This window comes from Lynx rufus, unplaced genomic scaffold (genome assembly GCF_022079265.1).
Source record: "Lynx rufus isolate CCGP_SWC_20201006 ecotype Redwood Valley unplaced genomic scaffold, mLynRuf1.p SCAF_22, whole genome shotgun sequence".
NCBI classification, from domain to species: domain Eukaryota; kingdom Metazoa; phylum Chordata; class Mammalia; order Carnivora; family Felidae; genus Lynx; species Lynx rufus.
Window position 1 is genome coordinate 8,486,985 of NW_025814837.1, and position 21,550 is coordinate 8,508,534.

The following is a 21,550-nucleotide window of genomic DNA, read 5'->3' on the forward strand; positions in this document are numbered from 1 at the left end:
CTCCTGGAGACTCCCAATCATTATGTCTGGCATGGGTCCTGGAAAACTGTATCTATTTTTAAAAGCCCCAACGAGAGGGTGCCTGGGTGGTTCAGTCAGTTTTGTGTCCAACTCTTGATTCTGGCTCAGGTCACGATCTCACGGTGTGAGATCCAAACCCACTCCACGCTGACAGCAGGGAGCCTGCTTGAGATTCTCCCCTTCTCCTCGCCTCTCCTATGTGCTCTCTCTGTCCCCCTCTCAAAATAAACATAACATGACACAACACGGCACAGCACAGGACAACACAACACAACACAACGTAACATCTCCAATGAGGACTTTGATGCAGCCAAGCTTGAGCAATATGCTGGTGACAAAATACGAAGGCATAGAAGTAGTCTGCTGCATTTTTAATTTTTGAGAAAACACATGAATTATGTCCTGTTAGTTCTGTTTATAAATTTTTTTTTTCAACGTTTATTCATTTTTGGGACAGAGAGAGACAGAGCATGAACGGGGGAGGGGCAGAGAGAGAGGGAGACACAGAATCGGAAACAGGCTCCAGGCTCCGAGCCATCAGCCCAGAGCCTGACGCGGGGCTCGAACTCACAGACCGCGAGATCATGACCTGGCTGAAGTCGGCCGCTTAACCAACTGCGCCACCCAGGCGCCCCCTGTTAGTTCTGTTTAAATATGTATACGTGTCCATGGTTCTAGGAGAGCAAGTGAACACAAGCCTTCCTCCTTGAGGGTACTGCTAGTTAGGACACTCCACCAATGCTAGCCTCCTCTGAGTAAGCAGGCTGTTAATCATGGGATTACTTTTCTTTTTTGTTAAATGTTTTTTTTTTAACGTTTATTTATTTTTGAGACAGAGAGAGAGACAGAGCATGAACGGGGGAGGGGCAGAGAGAGAGGGAGACACAGAATTGGAAGCAGGCTCCAGGCTCTGAGCCATCAGCCCAGAGCCCGACGCGGGGCTCGAACTCAAGGACCGCGAGATCGCGAGATCGCGAGATCGCAACCTGAGCTGAAGTCGGACGCTTAACCGACTGAGCCACCCAGGCGCCCCATGGGATTTCTTTTCAAGAAGAGCACTCAGACGAGCCTCTTGACATCGTTCTCCCTGTTTACAGGGGGAAGTTTATGAAATTAGATCAAATGGTACGGATTTTGTTACTTGCCACCGCCTCAGTATCATTTACACAAAACGACAACTCTTAAGCATTAATTGTGCATATGGGAGTTCAAGCACAAATTCCTTTCTAAGGAGGATTTAAGGTCACTGTCCACTGTCAGCTCCTAAATCCTTCCTCCTCCCTTAGGGACCCTATGGTCTCGGAGGCTCTAATTCTGCTCCAGTAAGATATGTCCCTTCTAAATGTGAGGCAGAGGCAAAGCTACTTTCAATTTAATTCAGTCACTACCACACTTCCATGTGGCTTATTTTAAAAAGAAATGCACACACAGAAAAATAATAAACTAAAAGCTGATTACACTGAAAAAGGAAGATGGACAGAGTGAAGAGTAATACCTCAGGCTGTCCCCCAGAACAAGGACTAAACACGTGTATATGCACAGTCAACATTTTAGGAAAAAATGTGAGAATTGAATGTGTCTAAAACTATTTATCTCTGAAGTATCTGTTAATGAATATGCTTGGATTAAAAACAGGAGATTTTTACTAAAATCTAGTTAAGAAAGCCATAACGGACTTCTATCAGATTTCATGTGCAATTTTCAGTCCGAAATGAATTTTCATGGACAGGTTATAAACCCTTGAAAATGCATTTTTTAAAACTTTAAGTGCTGATACGCTGCTATAATTTTACCTGCGATTTCTTACACTGAGGGACTATTGCCTTTTATGGCAGCCTTATTAAGCTTTACAGCTTTTCGTGTGCCATGTGAAGCAGAGAATTACACTTTCATTTCCTTCAGAGAGAAATGAGAAAAAAATGCTCTCGTACTTACTTTTCTCCATAAAACCTTTCAAAGAATTTTTCTTTCCAAGGTTCTGTTTTCTTTTCCTTCTCAATTTCTTGCCTTATCCGCAACTGCATTTCTGGAGTAAACTCTCCTAGAAAGAAAATGTTTATGTATGGAGTAAGAGTGGCCATAGCTTCTGCCAATTAATAAAGAAAACACGTAATTAATTTGAGTAAACTTTTATGGATGTTGAAAAGTAAAAGGCTTAGTACTGATAATATTTCTACAGCTTCTCTTTTTATGAACATCGCTCAAATAGTCATTTAGCCCCAGATGAACTTTAAAACCCTCAGCAAATATACTGTATGGTAGGGGCTGCGGATGAAATAGCGTATATTCAGTGCCCTTAATGAAATCAGTCTGGTGGGAGAAAAGGCACACAAATTGACTATAATATAATGTCGAAAGCCCTGTATGGGCCATAAGAACAAAGGTAGAAGAAAAGGCACTTAATTCTGCCTGAATCGATTAGGGAAGACCACATACAGGAAATGGCTCTTGAGTTAGCTTCTGAAGGATGACCAAGCTTTTATAAAGTAATTAACTCACAAAGCACAGAGATATGAACATGTGTATTTATGTTCTTTTGAGTGGCCAATTGTAAGCAGAATGTAGGAGTAGGAGGAAATGAAATGGGAAAGGTAGGCTGAGGCCAATTAGCAAATACATGGTTTAAAGAGAGTTCTAGGGGCGCCTGGGTGGCTCAGACAGTTGAGCATCTGACTTGGTTCAGGTCATGATCTCACAGCTTGTGAGTTTGAGCCCCGCATTAGGCTCTGTGCTGACAGCTCAGAGCCTGGAGCCTGCTTCAGATTCTGTGTCTCCCTCTCTCTCTGCCCTTCCCCTGCTCATACTCTGTGTCTCTCTAAACATTAAAAAAGTTGAAAATAAATAAATCGAGTTCTACATTTTCCCTACAAGTGACAGAGGGAGGCCCTGATGGCATTCACTCGGGGAGAAATATGGCCAAATTAGTGGCTTAGAGACAAGATGAAGACACAAGAGAACTCCAGCCAGGAGGCTGTCGAACAGCACAGAGGAGAGGCAGAGAGGACAGTCAGGCCAGCGGCTGTGGGAATGCTCAAGGGGATTCAGATTCACAACACAATTAACAGTTCATGACCAAGTCAGCGTGGGGAGAAGAAGAGGACCAAAGAGATCATCAAGTTTCAAAGTGAGGAGCTCTGAGGACAGTGGTGACATTAGTAGAGATGGGGAACAAAAGGGACAGCAGATGGTAAAGGGAGGATGGTGAGGTTAATATTGGCATTATGGTTTTAAGGTGCATGCTATCGGCTAGGGTGATCCAGCAGGCATGTGGAATAGAACACAGGATTAGGAAAGAGGAGCCAAAGCCAGAAGGTTTTTGGCATATATGGGCCATACACCATGGTGGGGAAGGAGGCTGGTTAGCAGATGTGCACAGCCCCAAGAGAAAACACCAGAGAAGAAAATGGCAGAGACATCAACATGCACCATCAGACGGAAGGGCACAGCTCCCGTAGGAGGCTGAGGGATGGCTTTCAGCCATGTGGCCGCAGGAAACAATTTAAAATATATTATGAACATCTCAGGTACATGGTTTCAACTTGGATGAGGTTAAAAAAAAAAGAGAGAGAGAGATTGCAGAAGGAACGTGAAATGTCAATACTAAGAAGAGGACACTGCCTTTGCCATTATAAAGCCCTTAATATTCTCCAGGAGGGATTATTTCGGTTGCCACACCCACCTAGAACAATGTGAGCAGTTTAGGGAGTAGAAATGTGGAAGCACTGGTTATTTTGAGTCTTTCAAGAAGCTTAATGACTAACAGAAGAATAAGGTGAAGCGGTAGTTTTAGGGGAAGAGAGTATTAAACGAAGATTCTTTAGGCTCTAGGACATTAAGAGAATACATAATGCCTCAAACAAGCGATTAAAATTCCCATTCCAAAGAGAGTCGAGCTACATCAAAAATTGTTGTTCTGTTCCAGATAACCTCACGTTTCCTTCAAAAACATCAGACATCAAAAATGCCAAGTATAACAAAGAATTAGTGAAGCCATTTGGAACAGATCAGGAGTTTTTACTAAATTCAAGTTTACTTCAGGGGGAGAAAAAGGCTCGGAAATCAGAGAAAGGCGTGAAGCTCGGTACAGTGTGTGTACTCAAACATGTCAAATAATAATGGAAAAGAGAAATTTACCTTCTGCCAGTCGCTGTTTCCATCCTTGTGCTGCATATGCAAAGAATTCATTATTCAGAGCTGAAGAACTGAGGCGTAAAATTCCATCACTTCCCATCTAGGAAATAAGCCGAAGAAAACAAGATGCCATCAAGAATAACTCAAAACAAAAGTACACAGGAAAGAAGAGAAAACTGAGGGTGGGGCATGAGAGAAATAGCGCGGGGTAGAAGGGAGGACAGGAACCTTGCAGAAGGTGAATCTCCTGGTAGGAAAAGTGCACTCTACATCGACTATTATATTGACAAAAATACATGAAGTTAAAGGAACTCTTTATAAGGCATTTCCATCACAGGTGGTGAGTATAACCACCGATCCCGATGTGTGGCATTTCATCAAAAACAGTTTTATACCTTTTATCATTTCAATATGCCTTAAATGGTACCACATTAAAAATCAACATGTTTATACCTTTAGACTGTGTTTATAAATTAAGTTTTCTAAAATCTGTGGAGGCTAAAGAAATCCAATCTGGTCACCTGGACTCTTTTGCCGGCTGAGGTTTAGACAACAAAAAGTTCTTTTTTTTTTTTTTTTTTAAATTTTTTTTTTTCAACGTTTATTTATTTTTGGGACAGAGAGAGACAGAGCATGAACGGGGGAGGGGCAGAGAGAGAGGGAGACACAGAATCGGAAAGAGGCTCCAGGCTCTGAGCCATCAGCCCAGAGCCTGACGCGGGGCTCGAACTCACGGACCGCGAGATCGTGACCTGGCTGAAGTCGGACGCTTAACCGGCTGCGCCACCCAGGCGCCCCACAACAAAAAGTTCTAAAACATTAAAACAAATACACCCACACTGTCAGATATACCCCGCCCCTCTCTTCTCTCCAACTGGGAAGCACACACACAAAAAAACAGGTAAATAGTAAAGTGTAAAATAGGGGCAACTTTATGCTACTAACCTTTTTCCTCAAACATACTCCTCCTTTTAAAATTCACATGTAGAAGGGATTCGGATAAGCATCATCAAACTGGATGCTTTTACCTTTCCAATTATTTACTGCACCTTCCGTGTGCATGTAGTCTGCTTGCTGACACAGAGAATGAAAGAATCGGCCATTGCCCTTGGCTGGCCGCCCAAGTGGTTGAGGAGTAAAGATGGAACAGTGTTAACCATTAGGTGGGTGGGAATTAAGAAGGGCAAACAATAAAAGCTGAGGGATGACATCTAGGTGGACAAGAATGGTTAGGAAGAATGTGATGCCAGAGGCAAAACCGGTGCAGAGTCTTGCAAGATAGGATCTGAACAGAATGGTTTCAGAAATAAAGCACGTAGTGCTACTGTCACCGTGACCAACAGCTAGCTCTACTGCAGAGGCAGGACATCACAGACAACCGTAACGGGACCACGTAAGAAGGTGCGAGGTGCTTCAGCCTGCTGGTCAAAGGCCTGGCAAACTGTAGCTCCAATTCGATTTTCAAAGATTTCCTCTTATGGCCATAACACACTTCACGTGTACTAAGCCCCAATTGTCACTGCCACCTGAAAGCGTGCCCAGAGATTTCTCGTCCCCATGTTTGTTTGTTCGTGGCCTTTTCCACACTCCATGTTCACCCCTGAAATACCACCCCTTTTTAAAAATTTCACTCAAATGACACCTTCATGAATGTGTCAGCTGAAGCATCGTTCAGGAGCAAAGCAGAACACTGAATCTCAAAGTAAATATTATATAACTACTCTAAATTGGATAACAGTAGATCGAATTCAGAAGAGAGACACTGTGAATAAACATGAGGGATGTTGAATGCTGCCATCACGACATCCACAGGGAACCGCGGAGCTGACATTCTGAGTTTCTTCATCTAAGAAGATACTGATAACCATGCTAAAATATTCAATACACTTCACAAATCTCAGGGAAGACTCCATTCATTCATTGAACTATTGTTTACTCACTCACAGCTCCTTCAGCCTTTGTCAACAGACGCTTATTAAGCCACTCACGTGAACCCATGTACCTGGCTCTTGTATACAGTGGCAGCAGAGAAAAAGCCCCCGCCCGTGTGTCGAATATGTTTTACATATAGCAGATACTTCGGGTCCCCGTGTATCTCTTCCACCTGCCTGAGTTCAGCGTGGCTGTAATACAGTTATATCACCAAGCCAGTATCCCACCTCAATGTCCTCCCACAGCCCCAAGATCCGAATGGGTAAGTTACCCAGCCTTCCCATCTTCTGACTGGACAATTCTAGGACTCTGGCTTCTGGAATGCCGTATATATGCATGAACTGATGGATACCGTTTGGTCTTGTGCTCTCAGCAGCTGGACTACATGGGCCTGGGAACCAGGCACAAGACTGTGCCAAACCCTGTAAAATTAAAAGTCCGTGCTCCCGGGGGAGAATCATTTCTACTATGTCAGGGTTTCTCAGCCTTAGGCACTACTATCACTTAGGTCTGGAGACTCCTTTATTGTGGTAGCTGCCCTGCGTGTTATAGGCTGGTGAACAGCATCCCTGGCCTCTACCCACCAGATACCAGTAGCAATTGTGACAAATTTAAGTGTCTTCCAACATTACCAAACGTCCCTCAGAGGCAAACTCATCCCCAGGTAAGAATCATCGCACTATTGGACACGGGCTCCACTTGAGCCAAAACTCTGCCTGGTTACTTTGTGTCTCTCAGGTATCAGCGGGCAAGGGGAGGACTTACTGGACAGGTGGGATAATCAGCCCTAACCATCACGAGGGAGGGGGACCGCTGCCATAGTGTGGGGGTGGAGAGAAGGATGTGGGGGGGAATGCTGGAGATTCCCTGGGACATATGTTGGCGCTTCTGTGTCTGGTGGTAACAGTGAACGTGGATTATAGCAAGGACAGTCAGAATAGGAAAGGCAGCCAAGGGCTCAGACTCCTCGAGGATGGCAGTTGGGGCCACTGAGCCAGGCAAACTAGCAGAATTACTGGCCGAGTGTAAGGAAATTCAGAAATGGGTGTCAGAGAAGGGAAATGATAAGCTTCAATTACAGCCTTAAGACCAGCTTGAGACCAGTGGAGCCTGCAGCCGGTCCGCTAACCCCCTGGTCAAAAGTCTTGGTCTGCCCCCGCTCCCCGCCCCCACACCAAAGTATGAGCAGCCACTAATTAAAGTGACAGAGTGAACTTAACATGAACCACAAGGTCTGAGTGGTGCAGAGGTAGACCAGATGGGACATTTGTGATTCCACATCTAGCCTACAGGAATAATAATATCTGGGGCAACAAAGTGCACTTGCCCGGCTCATGCCTACAAAACTCTAGGACTTTCTCGGATGCAGATACAACCTGGAAATGCAAATCCTGGTCCTTGGGGCAACTCCCAATCTATGAGAGACGAGGGTTTGTCATGGTGAAAGGTCCTGCTTTCCTGCAGTGCTGGGACAGTTTTGGGACTCGTTCTACACATTTTCCTAGAAAGTCCTCCATAGAACCGAGACCTGGTCATCTGGAGGGTTTTTCCTCTCCTTGTCTTCGCATCATCTAATCCCTGGCTTCTACTTCCAAACTGACTATACTTAAGTTCTTATTCCAGGCTCCACTTTTGGAGGGAAGGGGCAGGGGAGGATCCTAAGTAAGACTGAATCCGAGGGGTTTGGGCTTTATCCTCTAGGTGGAAATGGTCCAGTCAATGTACCATATAAGGTAAACCTGAGCCTTGAGGCAGGGGTTGAATCAGCACGGTGCCTCAGGCTAGTGGCCTCCAGATCCAAGTTAGCCCCTTGACATACCCCTGTATATTAATTGCCTTTTTGGTGTGTGCCACAACGGGAGAAAGGTCTAAAGCACTGTTCTAGGTAACGAGAACTACCATTAAAAAGGTCTAAGCCTAGGAAAAGCCCCCAAAGATTTGTGCTTAAAATGATAATTCTGTTACCTTTAAAAAGGATGAAATGGAGAGGAATGTAGAGATGCAAAGGCATCGCTAGAAGGTAATGGAATCCTTGCATAAAAGATAATAAAAGAAAGGCAAATGTGAGATATTCAGGACTGGGTGTAGGGCTTCAGGACTGAGCAGGTAAAGGCAGCAGATGCCAAACGGGGTCAGTATGCTTCCTGGAAATGGGGTGGATGAAACGGCAGCTAAGCTTCAGAACAAGTCTTCAGGCAGTGCTATGAAAGAGGTCTGGCAAAGCCCAAAGGATGAAGAGAAAGTCCATCAGAATGATACCTCTAAGAATCCTGAAATGTTCTGTGAATATTGACTCTGAATGTCTGTGCATGGTTTGGGAGCCTTGAGAAAAAACTTCACTTAGGAAGACTAAAAGGGAAGAGGTTTTCTTATTGTGCAGATTTTAAATAGGACTAGTAGGTGGAAGGCAAGTCCCCTGAAGAGGTAAAGAAATTTACTTGCTATGAAGTGCATTTATAGAAGGTACAATGAACAGGTTCAAATTTTTCTAAATTTGAAGACATGCATGGTGCCTCATCACCTTCTATAGCCCATGCAATGCCTAGGTTGCCTAGATGGAAGGTACTCAAATAAATGTTTATTGCCCGCCTTGCTTTGTGTAATCAAAGATTTAAAATTTAACTCTGGTAGCTGATATGCAGGATTTTAGTTGTGTGTATTTCCCAGGCCAAGGGCATGATTAGTTATTAATTGAAATTTCGGCATAATTTTAAGACACAAAGAAATACCAGATCCAGATTAGCTCTGACAGAGTCTCGAGATTTCAGCGCATGAGGATGTGAGGCAGTGTGAAATAAACACATTCAAAAATATGGAAGCCAGCCCTGAAGGAAAATGTTTTTCTTTTAAAACAGAAAAATAATATTAACTGCCAGACTTCCAGCCTGTATGAGACAGTGCAATTAAACACTAGGGCTAAATTGGACCCAGGAAATACAAGCCAATAAAACTTTTAAAATACACTATTAATTTTATGGCCTTTAAGAAATACTGTCCAAAAGACATAACATTTTAATGAGCTGGAACAATAAACATTTCTGAAAGGTTTACTTATTTATTTATTGCTGAGCTATAAATTCTTGTTTTTCGGAATACCCACACTAGAAATGCTCATTCTAAAATCTCCCTCAACCCTCTCATAATGAAGTGTCTAACTAAGCTGTTGATAAATTATGCTTCCTTTTTAATTAGGAGGGGAAAAAAAACTTTGAACATTTTAGTTGTTACAGAGGAAAATAAATATTAGTAAAGGGAAATGCATTCATGCAGAGATCGTTTCACAAAGGTTTAAACTTCTTATTGGTGAGTGTATCATTTGCCTTTGATATTGATTTTAACAACACCCATTTTGTGGGGTGGATGTCAGTGGAATTCAGAGGGTTAAAATGCCAATGCTACTTGCACACTATCCAGTTTTTGAAGTTTGACACATTTTAATTCTGTACATGGATACATCTATGTTTAATGATAATCCTTTAAATGTCTAATACATTCTGTATCACTTTTTTCTTATTTTAGGTTTCTTGTAAGTGATTCAGAATGCATGATATGTGGGCTGCAAAGTGGAACAGTGAGAGATGTGTCGGGAGAGTTAGAAAATAGCCAGACAATAATGGGACACCGAGATATACTAAGCAATGTGGATTTCATTCTACAGACAATGGGTGGCCATTCAAAGTGAAGCCACATCATGCTGAGTGCACCCAGGTAAGCAGGCTGCTGACTGAGATGGGGTGTTCAGGATGGGCCTCTCAAATGCTCACGATTGGTACGGGATGTTCACAGAGGCACCTGGAAGCAGCAAGGAAGCAGTCATGCAGCCATGTGGGGAAGAGTGCGCTAAGTGAACGGGCCCAGAGACCTGGAAACATGCTGGGGAGTAGAGGGACAGGAGCTGCATGGACAGAAACACGCTGGGCATCAGACCCAGCGTACTGACTGGCGTTTCCCCAACGTGAGCTGGAAAGCCTTGGAGGGATTCTGGTCTGAGGAATGGGAAGTTCTGGCATTTCAAAAGGATAGCTCTACTGCTGTGTTTAAAAAAGACTTTAGAGTAGTGCCATCCAACAGCAATAAAAATGTCAGCCACATGTGTGATTTCAATTTTCTAGTAACCACACTGAAACAATAAAAAGAAACGTGAAATTAATTCTCATACTACCTTTTATTCAACCCAAACTATCCAAAATGTTACTGTTTCAATTTATAATCAGTATGAATTCTGATATTTTTCATTGTTTTTGCATAATAATTCTTCAATATCAAGTGTATATTTTAAAACACCTCAGTCCAGGGGCGCCTGGGTGGCTCAGTCGGTTAAGCGGCCGACTTCGGCTCAGGTCATGATCTCGCGGCCCGTGAGTTCGAGCCCCGCGTCGGGCTCTGTGCTGACAGCTCAGAGCCTGGAGCCTGTTTCAGATTCTGTGTCTCCCTCTCTCTGACCCTCCCCTGTTCATGCTCTGTCTCTCTCTGTCTCAAAAATAAATAAATGTTAAAAAAAAATTAAAAAAAAATAATAAAATAAAACACCTCAGTCCAGATTGGCCATATTTCTGTTGCTCATCAGCCCCTGGTGGCTGCTGGCAGCTACTGTATGGGACAACGCAGTTTTAGACGATAGAGGCTTCTCAAGACACACGTATGTAGTTACTGTGATAATCCAGAAAAAGATGACAGTAGCTTGCACTAGGGTGGCAACAGGAGAAATGATGAGAAATGCTTGAGTATGATTATATCCTGACTCAGGATCAACTCAGTTTCAACTCAGGTTGAACCCACAGAAGTTGATGATGGATTGGATGTGTGGTAGGAGGGAAAGAGAACAGGCAAGGATGCCAACAAAGACTTTTTCTTTGACTTTGTCAATCACGATTATGAAATTTTCTATTTACTGAAAGGAAGAAGACAGGGGAGCCTGGGTTGCTCGGTTGAGCTTCCGACTTCGGCTCAGGTCACGACCTCACGGTCTGTGAGTTCAAGCCCCGCGTTGGGCTCCGTGCTGACACCTCAGAGCATGGAGCCTGCTCCGGATTCTGTGTGTCCCTCCCTCACTCACATTCTGTCTCTTTCTCAAAAATAAACATTAAAAAAAGAGAGAGAGAGAAGAAAATGAGAAGAGGTTTGGTTTTAAACCAATTAAGGCTGAGATGCTGATTACAATTCCAAGCAGATACGATCTATCATTCTGCATACAGTGTAGGGGATGCCCTGAACATAGGCAAGTTTAGGGACAGGGACTCCTCTGTCAAGAATCATCAAGAGAATGCCAAGGTATAAATGATGAACTCTTAAGACTGTCAGGGAATGGGGGTGCCTGGGTGGCTCAGTCAGCTGAGCTTCCGACTTCGGCTCAGGTCATGATCTCACGGTCCGTGAGTTCAAGCCCCGTGTCGGGCTCTGTGCTGACAGCTCAGAGCCTGGAGCCTGCTTCAGACTCTGTGTCTCCCCCTCTCTCTGACCCTCCCCCATCCATGTTCTGTATCTCTCTGTCTCAAAAATAAAATAAAACATTTAAAAAAATTAAAAAAAAAAAGACTGTCAGGGAATGGAAGTAAAGAGAAGGGACCTGTTCAAGAAAAAGGTATAGGGACCAGACTAACGGAGCTGAGTGCATATGCAGTGGGTGGTAAATGAGACAAAGGTGTAAATGAGGAGTTCCAGGCATAAGTCCTGGATAATCTCGTGGATGGTGGTAGCAGAAATCAGGACAGGAAAAGGCACATGGAAGAGCAGTATTCTGGACAAAGAAATGACGGTTTTTGCTCTGGATATGCTGATATAAGGATATCTTGAAGGCATCTGAGTAAAGGTATCTAATCAATAACCAAGACTTAGAGAAAGAAGCTCAATGGCAAGGGATGAATCAAACAAAGAAAACTAAGAATTCTTAGCAAAGAACGTGCATTTGAAAACATGGATATGGATGAGACCATGCAAGAAGAATTTACCAAAAGAAAGAAAAAAAATTAAAAAAAAGGGGACTTTAAAGCAGAGACCTAGGAACACTAATCTAGAAGGAATGGGCAGAAAACATAGATCTTGCTACAAAAGCTGAGCAAAAGCTGTCGGGGGAGGAGGAAAATCAGAACAAGGGGCAGAGAGGCAAGGGAAGAAAGGGATCCGTACTGTGCATGTGCTAGTATTTACCAAGCCGTGTAGAATTATTTAGGTCAACAGTATGTGCAGCAGACTATAGAAGTTGCTGTGTCCAATAAAAAATTCCACAGAGTCTTTAGAGCAAAGACAAGCCAGGTAGAGGGAGACCAAACAGAAGACAAACGCCAACAGCCAAAGAGTGATGAGCAGACGAAGTATATAAGTTGTCATCACTGATCCTCTTATACCTGATCAAGCACCCAGGGCTCTTGTACTATGTATCCAGTAAGAATTAAAGTCAGTGTATTCATGGTCTCTAAAGGGTAATTTTTCATTTTTTACCTTATCATCTAATAGGATTCAGGTGACTCAGGAGACTCCAAACGCTCAAGGTTTATCCATAAGGGAAGATGTAATTCTTATGCATGAAGTTAGACATAAAAATGAAAGAAGGTTGCCGAGAGAGAGTGTCAGTAAGGGGAAGAGGACCAACGACAGACTAAGGACAATTTGGCCAGTAACTCTGGAATGCTATTTCCAAAACTGCATTAAGATAATATTCCCCAAACTGTATTTTGCAAAATAGGAATTTTAATAGGTAATTTTAATTCTAATGGGTAATCCATCTAAAAGGAAATGGATTCTGCCATCCAATAAATATGGCTTGTATTTACTAAATGTGATTAAATAGTTTTCTTTACCAAAAGTATTTTCTAATATACTATAATTTATTTTAAACACCCAAGAATATATCTATCATGCAGTCTTTCCCCAGTTTTTTAACCCTGTAATCCTCTGACAGAACAATGATCAATATCTCATGGAACAAGTATTCTCCAGAACATAATTTGGGAAATGATGCATTAAGAGTTGTAAGTCAGTCAGGAGCAATCAAATGAAATAAACCTAAGCACAATGAATTTACACAGAATAGATACTAAATCCCTGTTGAATAAACAAAAATTTCTCTCAGATCTGGACACAGGATAATTTTTGTTACATTGCAGAAATCACATGTCCAAAGTAAATAAATAAAATAGTGAAGATAAAACTGGAGAATATTATGCTAAGTGAAATAAGTCAGGCAAAGACAAATATCTGATTTCACTTACACGTGGAATTAAAAACAAAACAATAACAACAACAACAACAAAAAACCCACGCTCTTAAATCCAAACTGGTGGTTGCCAGAAGAGAGGTGGGTGGGGGATGGGTGAAATAGGTAAAGGGGAGTAAGAGGTACAAACTTGCAGTTATAAAAGAAATAAATCACCGCGATGAAATGCAAAGTATAGGGAACATAGTTAATATTGTAACAATGCTGTATGGTAACAGAGGGTGACTATACACATTGTGGTGACACTGAATAATGTACAGAATTGCTGAATCACTATGTTGTAGACCTGAAACAAATATAGCACTGTATGTCAACTGTACTTCAATCATAAAACAGAGGAGCAGCTAAGCAATGTTTTTTAAAGTAGTGAACACTTACAAAGAATGTAACGGATGATGTAATAAGCTTTAGACTATAGGCCTAAACAACTTCAAGTTCAAAGCCCACTTCAGGAAAACAACCATTTGGCATTTCGTTATAAAAAACACATCAGAATTTAAGTAAATACAACAACTTTTCTTTTAAAAAATAGAGATTGTGATTTTAAAGTTGTAACCAAGATGATTTGGAATTACATGGAGGTTAAAGAAGAAAGAATATCATACCAGGTCCATCCTCTTTCCACCTAATTCAATTTCCACATAGAATTAAGCTTAAACAAAAAGGAAATCTAGAGAGAATAGATTACCTCAAAAAAAAAATCAACATTTAGACAGAAAAGTAGGAGGCTTTTGTGTCATCACTGTTATGACAGGGCTTTAAAGGTGATTTTATCATAAAAGCCTCTCTTCTAAACTAAACTGATGCCTTTTCTATTACTTGCTACTCAGGGGATCACTGCTGAGAACCAGGACAAAAAGGACAAGGGAAGAAGTTCAGCATGGAAGGGCTTGGGGGATGGAAGCTCCCCCCTACTCTGAACGAGGCCAGGAGTAAGGCTTAACTAGAATGAAGTTCTTCAAGCAGAGGAATACAAAGGGAGTACATAGCACCAGTTAATTATTCAATGAGATTTTTGTGTACATAAATTGCAAAGGGCTTTGAAACTAAAGATTATAGGATGGCGTAATGGTAACTAATCCTGTGGGAACTGCTTACTGCCTTCTCATTAACAAATGCACAGAAACATATATGCATCTGAATCTGTGTATCTGTATCTCTACGAGTATATATGTGTATCCATGCATATACATATATGCATATAGGTGTGTGTTTGTTGGGTGTATACCATACACACCCAACAAACACAAAATTTTCTCCTTCCTCTGGAAACACAATTTGTAAGCATTCCAACCACTTGGCTAAGATAATGGTCCTCTTTTAAATTCTAAGAGAAAAGTTGTATCTCCCAGCAGATGACCTCCCAAGTCTCTAAGTCCACGGAGGAAATGTTCAATCAGAGGTTGTAAGGCCATCCCCTAGAGTACGACATGTTTGCAAGCAGTTTCTCGAGACCCAAGTAATGGGAAAAAGGAATTCCTTAGCAATAAGAGAAAAATAAAAATTTTCTCATAATTACTGCATATACAACCAGGAAAACCACATTTTTTGAGGGGAAATATATGAAGAAAGAATCTTTATATTGATTCTTAAAAGTTTTCCATCATTGAGTTTTAATTACTATACTTACATGGGAAATGTCTTAATCTTCCATACAATATTATTAACAACAATAATCATTTTCTAATGACTTTATTCTACGTTTTTACATACTGCCACCTTTTCTAAGAATCATCCCATTTTCAGATTTTAAAGGGAGGAACCTCTTTTCAAAATGCTATACTGTCTTTAATGTTTTAGCAGTTTGCTCAGAAGAAATAGAGCCTGTGATGAAACAGGTGAGAATAAATGAAATAAAGATGTCTGATGGCAAAAATAAAGTCACTGACAGATTAAGCTTTGTTCAACTTCTCAAAACTAGAGAAGTATGTTTTCATGTTTATATGGTTCATCTCTTTTATTTAATTTTGTGGATAATTGGGACAATTTGACAGGGCTTGATGAGAAATTATTTCTTTATACAAATGCAGATAAATAAAATTGGAACAAGTTTTATCATACGTGAGAATGTGTACATGTCTTAAAGGAGGATCTCTCTTATAACTGTATTTTCATCAACGTTCCTTCTGTGGGCAGGAAATAAAGAAAACTTCCAAGGTATCCAACCATGAAACAGAATACTAATGCTTTATTTAGTGAAAATCAAGCTCATGTTCTTGTATAGATAAAATAAGCTTATGTCATAATGTAGTAGGAAGCAATGACTCACTGTTTCTACTGGTAATACACTGAACAGCTGTGTTTAAGTGACTATCTATTAGTCACTCATTTCTTTAACAAACATTTCATAAGCATCTACTACGTGCCAGGAACCATGAAGTGGACAGCTTCTGCTGCCACAAAAGCCTAGCTCCTAGAGTGAGACAAGAAATGGTAAAGTCCCTTTCAATAGTATAGGACCCAGAGAAGAAAAAAACGCTATGAGAACCCCTAGGCCTGGGTATCTGGGATGTTTTTAATTCCCCCTTTGTAATCTGTTAATATTCATGCCCGAAGGTACCTCTTTCCTCCTCTCTATAGTTTAACAATGGCTCTCAATCCACTTTTGGTCAATAATAATAACTAAAATCAACAATTATAATAACTGTCACTAATTTCATACCTACAACAAATCCTGAGGGTAGGTAAGTGGTGAAGCAGGACTTAATCCCCCAAAATGATACCTCTTTATATCATATGGCTTCCTTTAATTAACATGCAGGCATTCATTCTTCCACTCAAAATCTTCATATGCTAGGTGCTAGAAATACACCAATAAAAAACATATGGTCCCGGGGCGCCTGGGTGGCTCAGTCGGTTGGGCGTCCGACTTCGGCTCAGGTCATGATCTCACGGTCCGTGAGTTCGAGCCCCGCGTTGGGCTCTGTGCTGACAGCTCAGAGCCTGGAGCCTGTTTCAGATTCTGTGTCTCCCTCTCTCTCTCTCTCTGACCTTCCCCCATTCATGCTCTGTCTCTCTCTGTCTCAAAAATGAATAAACGTAAAAAAAAAAATTAAAAAAAAATATATATGGTCCCTGTCCTATAAAGTTATAACAACAAACTGTGTTAAGATTCCTGAAGGAAAAATCATAAATACTCTAAAAGAATGTTCTAGGTGCAATTGTATGCAGGTAGGATTCTCTGAAGTATTGCTATCTAAGCAGAGATGTTTAAATGAAGGATGCAGAGGAATGAGCTCTGAGGTGAGTAACGTAGAAGTCCAACAAAATATTAGCAAACTGAATTTAAAAATACACTAAAAGGATCATAAACTGCAATCAAGCGGGCTTTATTCCTGGGATGCAATGATGGTTCAATATCTGCAAAGCAATCAATGTGAGAGACCACATTAACAAAGAATGAAAACTATAGGATCATTTTATTTTTTTTAAGTTTATTCATTCATTTTGAGAGACACAGAGATAGTGCGAATGGGAAAAGGGCAGAGAAAGAGGGAGAGAGAGAAAATTCCAAGCAGTTTCTCGCTGTCAGCGCAGCGCCCAAAGTGGGGCTCAAACTCACGAAACTATGAGATCATGACCTGAGCTGAAACCAAGAGTCAGGTGCTTAACCAACTGAGCCATCCAGGTGCCCCTGATCGTTTTAATAAATACATAAAAATCATATGACAAAATTCAACATCCATTTATGACGAAAACTCTCAACAAAGTGGGTGTAAAGGGAAAGTACTTCAACGTAATAAATACCATATATGACAAACCCACAGTTAACATACTCAATGCTGAAAAGGTAAAAGCCTTTCCTCTAAGATCAAGACAAGAATGCCCACACTCATCATTTTTATTTAACACAGTACTGGAAATCCTAGTCACAACAATTAGGCAAAATTAAAAAAAAAAAAAAAAAGGTAAGAAAAGTCATCCACATTGGAAAGAAAGAAAGTAAAACTGTCACTATTTGTAGATGACATGATTCCACAGATAGAAAACCAAAAACTCCACCAAAAAAGATGAGAAGAGGTACTAAATGAATTAAATAAAGTAGCAGGATACAAAATCTATATACAGAAATCTGTGACATTTTAATACACTGATAATGAATTATCAGAAAGAAAAATTAAGGAAACAATCTCATTTACACCTGACTCGAAAAGAATAAAATACCTGGGAATAAATTTAACCCAGGAGGTAAAAGACCTGTACACTGTAAACTGTAACACTGATAAAGGAAACTGAAGGAGACACAAATAAATGGAGAGATATTCCATGCTCATAGATTGGAAGAATTAATACTATTTAAATGTCCATACTACCCAAAGCAATATAGATTTAATGTAGTCCCTATCAACATGGCAGTGGCATTTTTAATAGGACTGGGGCAAATAATTTTAAAATTTGTATGAAACCAAAAAAGATCCCAAATAACCAAAGCAATCTTGAGAAAGAAGAATTAAGCAGGATGTATTCATGCTCCCAGATTTCAAAACACACTACAGAGCTACAGTAATCAAAACAGTATGGTATTAGTATAAACAGACATACAGATCAATGGAATACAATTGAGAGCCCAAAATTAAGCCAACACATATATGGACAATTAATTTACAATAAAGGAACCAAGAACATACAACGGCAAAAGGACAATCTCTTCAATAAATGATGTTGGGAAAACTAGACAGCCATGTGTAAAAGAATGAAACTAGACCACTATATTGTACCATACACAAAAAATTAACTTAAAATGAATTAAAGGTGTGAATTTAAGACCCCAAACCATAAAATTCCTAGAAAAAAACATAGGAGGTAAGCTGCTTGACACCAGCCTTATCAATAGTTTTGTGGATCTGACTCCAATGGCAAGGAAAAGAAAAGTAAAAAAAAAAAAAAAAAAACAAAATACAACAAAAACAAATAAAACCCTTACAAACAATGGTTTGTGTTTACATCAAACAAAAGTTTCCGCATGGTGAAAAAAACATCATCACAACAAAAAGACAACCTACTAAATGGGAGATTTTGCAAGTGATATCTCTCACAGGGCTTTAATATCCAAAATATATGACGAATTCATACAAGTCAACAATAACAAAATAACAACAACCCGATGAAAAAATTGGCAGAGGACCTGAATAGACATTTTTCTAAGAAAGACATACAAACGGCCAACAGGCACATGAATAGGTACTCAACATCACTCATCATAAGGGAAATACAAATCAAAACCACGATGAGATATCATCTCACACCTGTTAGAATGGCTATTATTAAAAAGAGAAGAAATAACAAATGTCCACAAGGATGTAGAGAAAAGAAAACCCGCATGCACTGTTGGTGGGAATGTAAGTTGTTACAGCCACTAGGGAAAACAATATGAAGGTTCCTCAAAAACTTAAGAATAGAACTACACTACGATCCAGATGTTCCACTTCTGAATGTCTATCAGAGGAATACAAAAATACTATTTAAAAAGAGATATAGACCCCTATTGTTTACTGAAGCATTGTTTACAATAGCCAAGACATGGAAACAACAGAAGTGTTCATCAATGCATGATAAAGATATGGTGTGTGTGTGTATATATGTATATGTGTGTGTATATATATATATATATATATACACACACACACACACACACACACACACACACAGACATTAAAATATTACTCAGCCATTAAAAAAAGGTTAAATCTTGTCATTTGCAACAATACGGATGGACCTTAAAGGTATTATGCAAAGAGAAAGAAGTCAGATGGTTAAAGAAATACCAAATGATTTCACTCATGTGGAATCTAACAAAACAAAACAAATGAACAAACAAAACAAAAACAAACTCATAGACACAGAGAACAAATTGGTAGTTACCATAAGCAAATGAGGTGGAGGTGGGTGAAATGCATGAAGGGGGTCAACTGTGTGATGATGGATGGTAACTGGACTTTGTGACCATCACTTTGTAGTACACATGAAAATATCAAGTTATACTGCTGTATGCCTGAAACTTATATAAAGTACCAATTTTATGTCGAGAGAGAGAGTGAGAGAGAGAAGCCACCAAACTCTGAAAAGGGAGGTAAAGAACCATGTTATAAAGGAAAATGGAGTAAATGGTGGTAGCTGAAGGAGTATGTGACACCCAGATTTGTTGCTATTGTTTTTGCCTGTTTACCCCCCCCCTTTTTTTGATGGATAGTCTTAGCTGACAAGGTCCACCTCTCTACAGTTTAGTTTCATCACATGTAAACTAAGAATTACCAACTCTTTACTTCAAAGAGCTTTTGTGATTATTAGCTCAATAAATATATGCATAATGCTTTGAACAGTGCTGGTTTAGGGAAAGAGGTCAAGAAGTGGAGCTGTAATACTAATCATCATTATTTAGTAGAAGGTATGGCAGACACACCCTAGGGTACCCTAGTGAGTCACACCTTTGTATAATCCCCTTCCCTTGAGTATGGTAAGAACCTGCAATTTGCTTCTTGCCAATTGAAAACAGAAAAGATGATGGGCTGTCACCCTCTTGATTATGTTACATACAACTCCATCTTAACCAACAGAGGCAGAAACACTCTCCTGCTGGCCTCAAAGAAGCAAACAACCATGTTGTGAATTGCCTATGGAGAGAGGTGACCTCAAGAGCTGGGGGCTTCAACCCTACAGCTGTAAGGAAGTGAATTCTGCCAGCAACCTAAATGAGCGGGGAAGAGGATTTCAAGCTGCAAATGGGAATGCAGCTAGCCAAGACCCTGGTTTCAGGCTGAACAGGGAAATCAGCTAAGCTGTGCACAGACTCCTGACCCATGGAAACTGTTGGGTAATAAATATGCGCTATTTCAAGCTGCTGAATTTGTGGTATTCTGTTACACAGCACAGAGAACTAATACAGGGGAGGTGAGGAAAATTTTTTTGATTGCTTCTTTATCAGTTGAGAGAAAATTATCTATTGGTGTGTGTGTGCGTGTGTGTGTGTGTGTGTGTGTGTCTGTCTTGGGGATAGGAGGAGAGAACACAGGAATAAAAGGATTATCAAAGATAATGGAATATAAGAGCAGACTGATCTCCATGAGGGCAGTGATTTGCATGCCATGACGGAGTACGTGCCTAGTAAATATTATTGAATGAACTACTTTGTTGCAGTTTAATTCTATTTATTACTTGATGCATCTATATGAAACCCTATCCAGTCTTTGGATCAGGCAGTGCCCACAAGACACTTTTGTTAGGATGTATAGACAACTGATTTTGTAAGGAACATACAGGTAGCAGAAGATACTTTGTTACTCTTTAATATAAAGTAACAAGGAGGAAAAAAGGCGGACAAAGGATTTCAGTTTTTGCCTAGGGATCATCAACACTACCATTATGTTAATGTAACATAACATTCCAAAGTGTGAACAATTTATCTCTTCAAATTAAATCAATCTGTTGTATGCAAACCAGAAAATGGAAGCCAAGTAGGCTTTAAACTGTGTGTATAACCTGGCTCCTCTCCTATCACCCTAGAAATTAAAAAAAATCTGATATATGGAGACCTTTTTGCTGGTATTCTCCTTAGGTAAGTAACCCAGCATGCCACAGTGGAAAGAGGGCAGGCTGGGTTTAAAGTTAGAAAATTGAGCTGCTGATCCCAGCTCTGCTTTTTTATAGCCACCTGAAGATGCTCCAGTTTTGTAATAGCTTTGAGTCTCTGTTTGTCTCATTATTCAAATGGGAAAATCAAACACACTTGCAAAGCTGTTATATGAATTCCAAGTAATAATTTTAAAGAACCCAATATACTACCTAGTGAGTAGTGAAAGTGTAAGACACTACATATGAAACATGAGAATTTAAAAGATTTTGTAATTTATAATAATGCCAACCGTTGTTTATACGGTGCTTAGTTTGTGATCTTTCAAATCGTGGAATTCTCAAGTATGTCCTCTTAAGTTTACATCACCTGAACACAGATACCGTGATATCTAAGAAACAACATTTGGAGGGGACTATCTACTCTGAAACTAGGCATCACAGCTGGAGAGGCATAGGCTTTGCTGCCTTACTGCTAGTTGGTCACATGACTTCTATTACCTCCCTGAAAACTCAGCAACTTAGCCAGGAGCAAAATCAGTTCTACTACCCACGCCACAGCTGATTGGCCATGAGACCAGTACATGGCCAGACAAAGCTGTCACAGAGGAACACAGTATGACTTCAGATAATCACCTTCTCCTTGTTTAAGGGAAAGAGATAAGGTCGGAAATACCAGAAGATATC

At 40.4% G+C, this 21,550-nt stretch overlaps 1 protein-coding gene across 1 annotated transcript in view; it reads right to left on the reverse strand.

Annotated features, from left to right (window-relative positions):
* The window catches only part of ASXL3 (ASXL transcriptional regulator 3), a 177,434-nt gene that overhangs the window by 12,045 nt on the left and 143,839 nt on the right, over positions 1-21,550 (reverse strand). Inside the window, exons 13-14 of the mRNA XM_047086869.1 lie at positions 4,156-4,252; positions 1,957-2,062 (exon numbers count right to left, since the gene is read on the reverse strand). Of these exons, the coding sequence (XP_046942825.1) occupies positions 1,957-2,062; positions 4,156-4,252 (203 nt within the window). The remainder of the gene's footprint in view (positions 1-1,956; positions 2,063-4,155; positions 4,253-21,550) is intronic.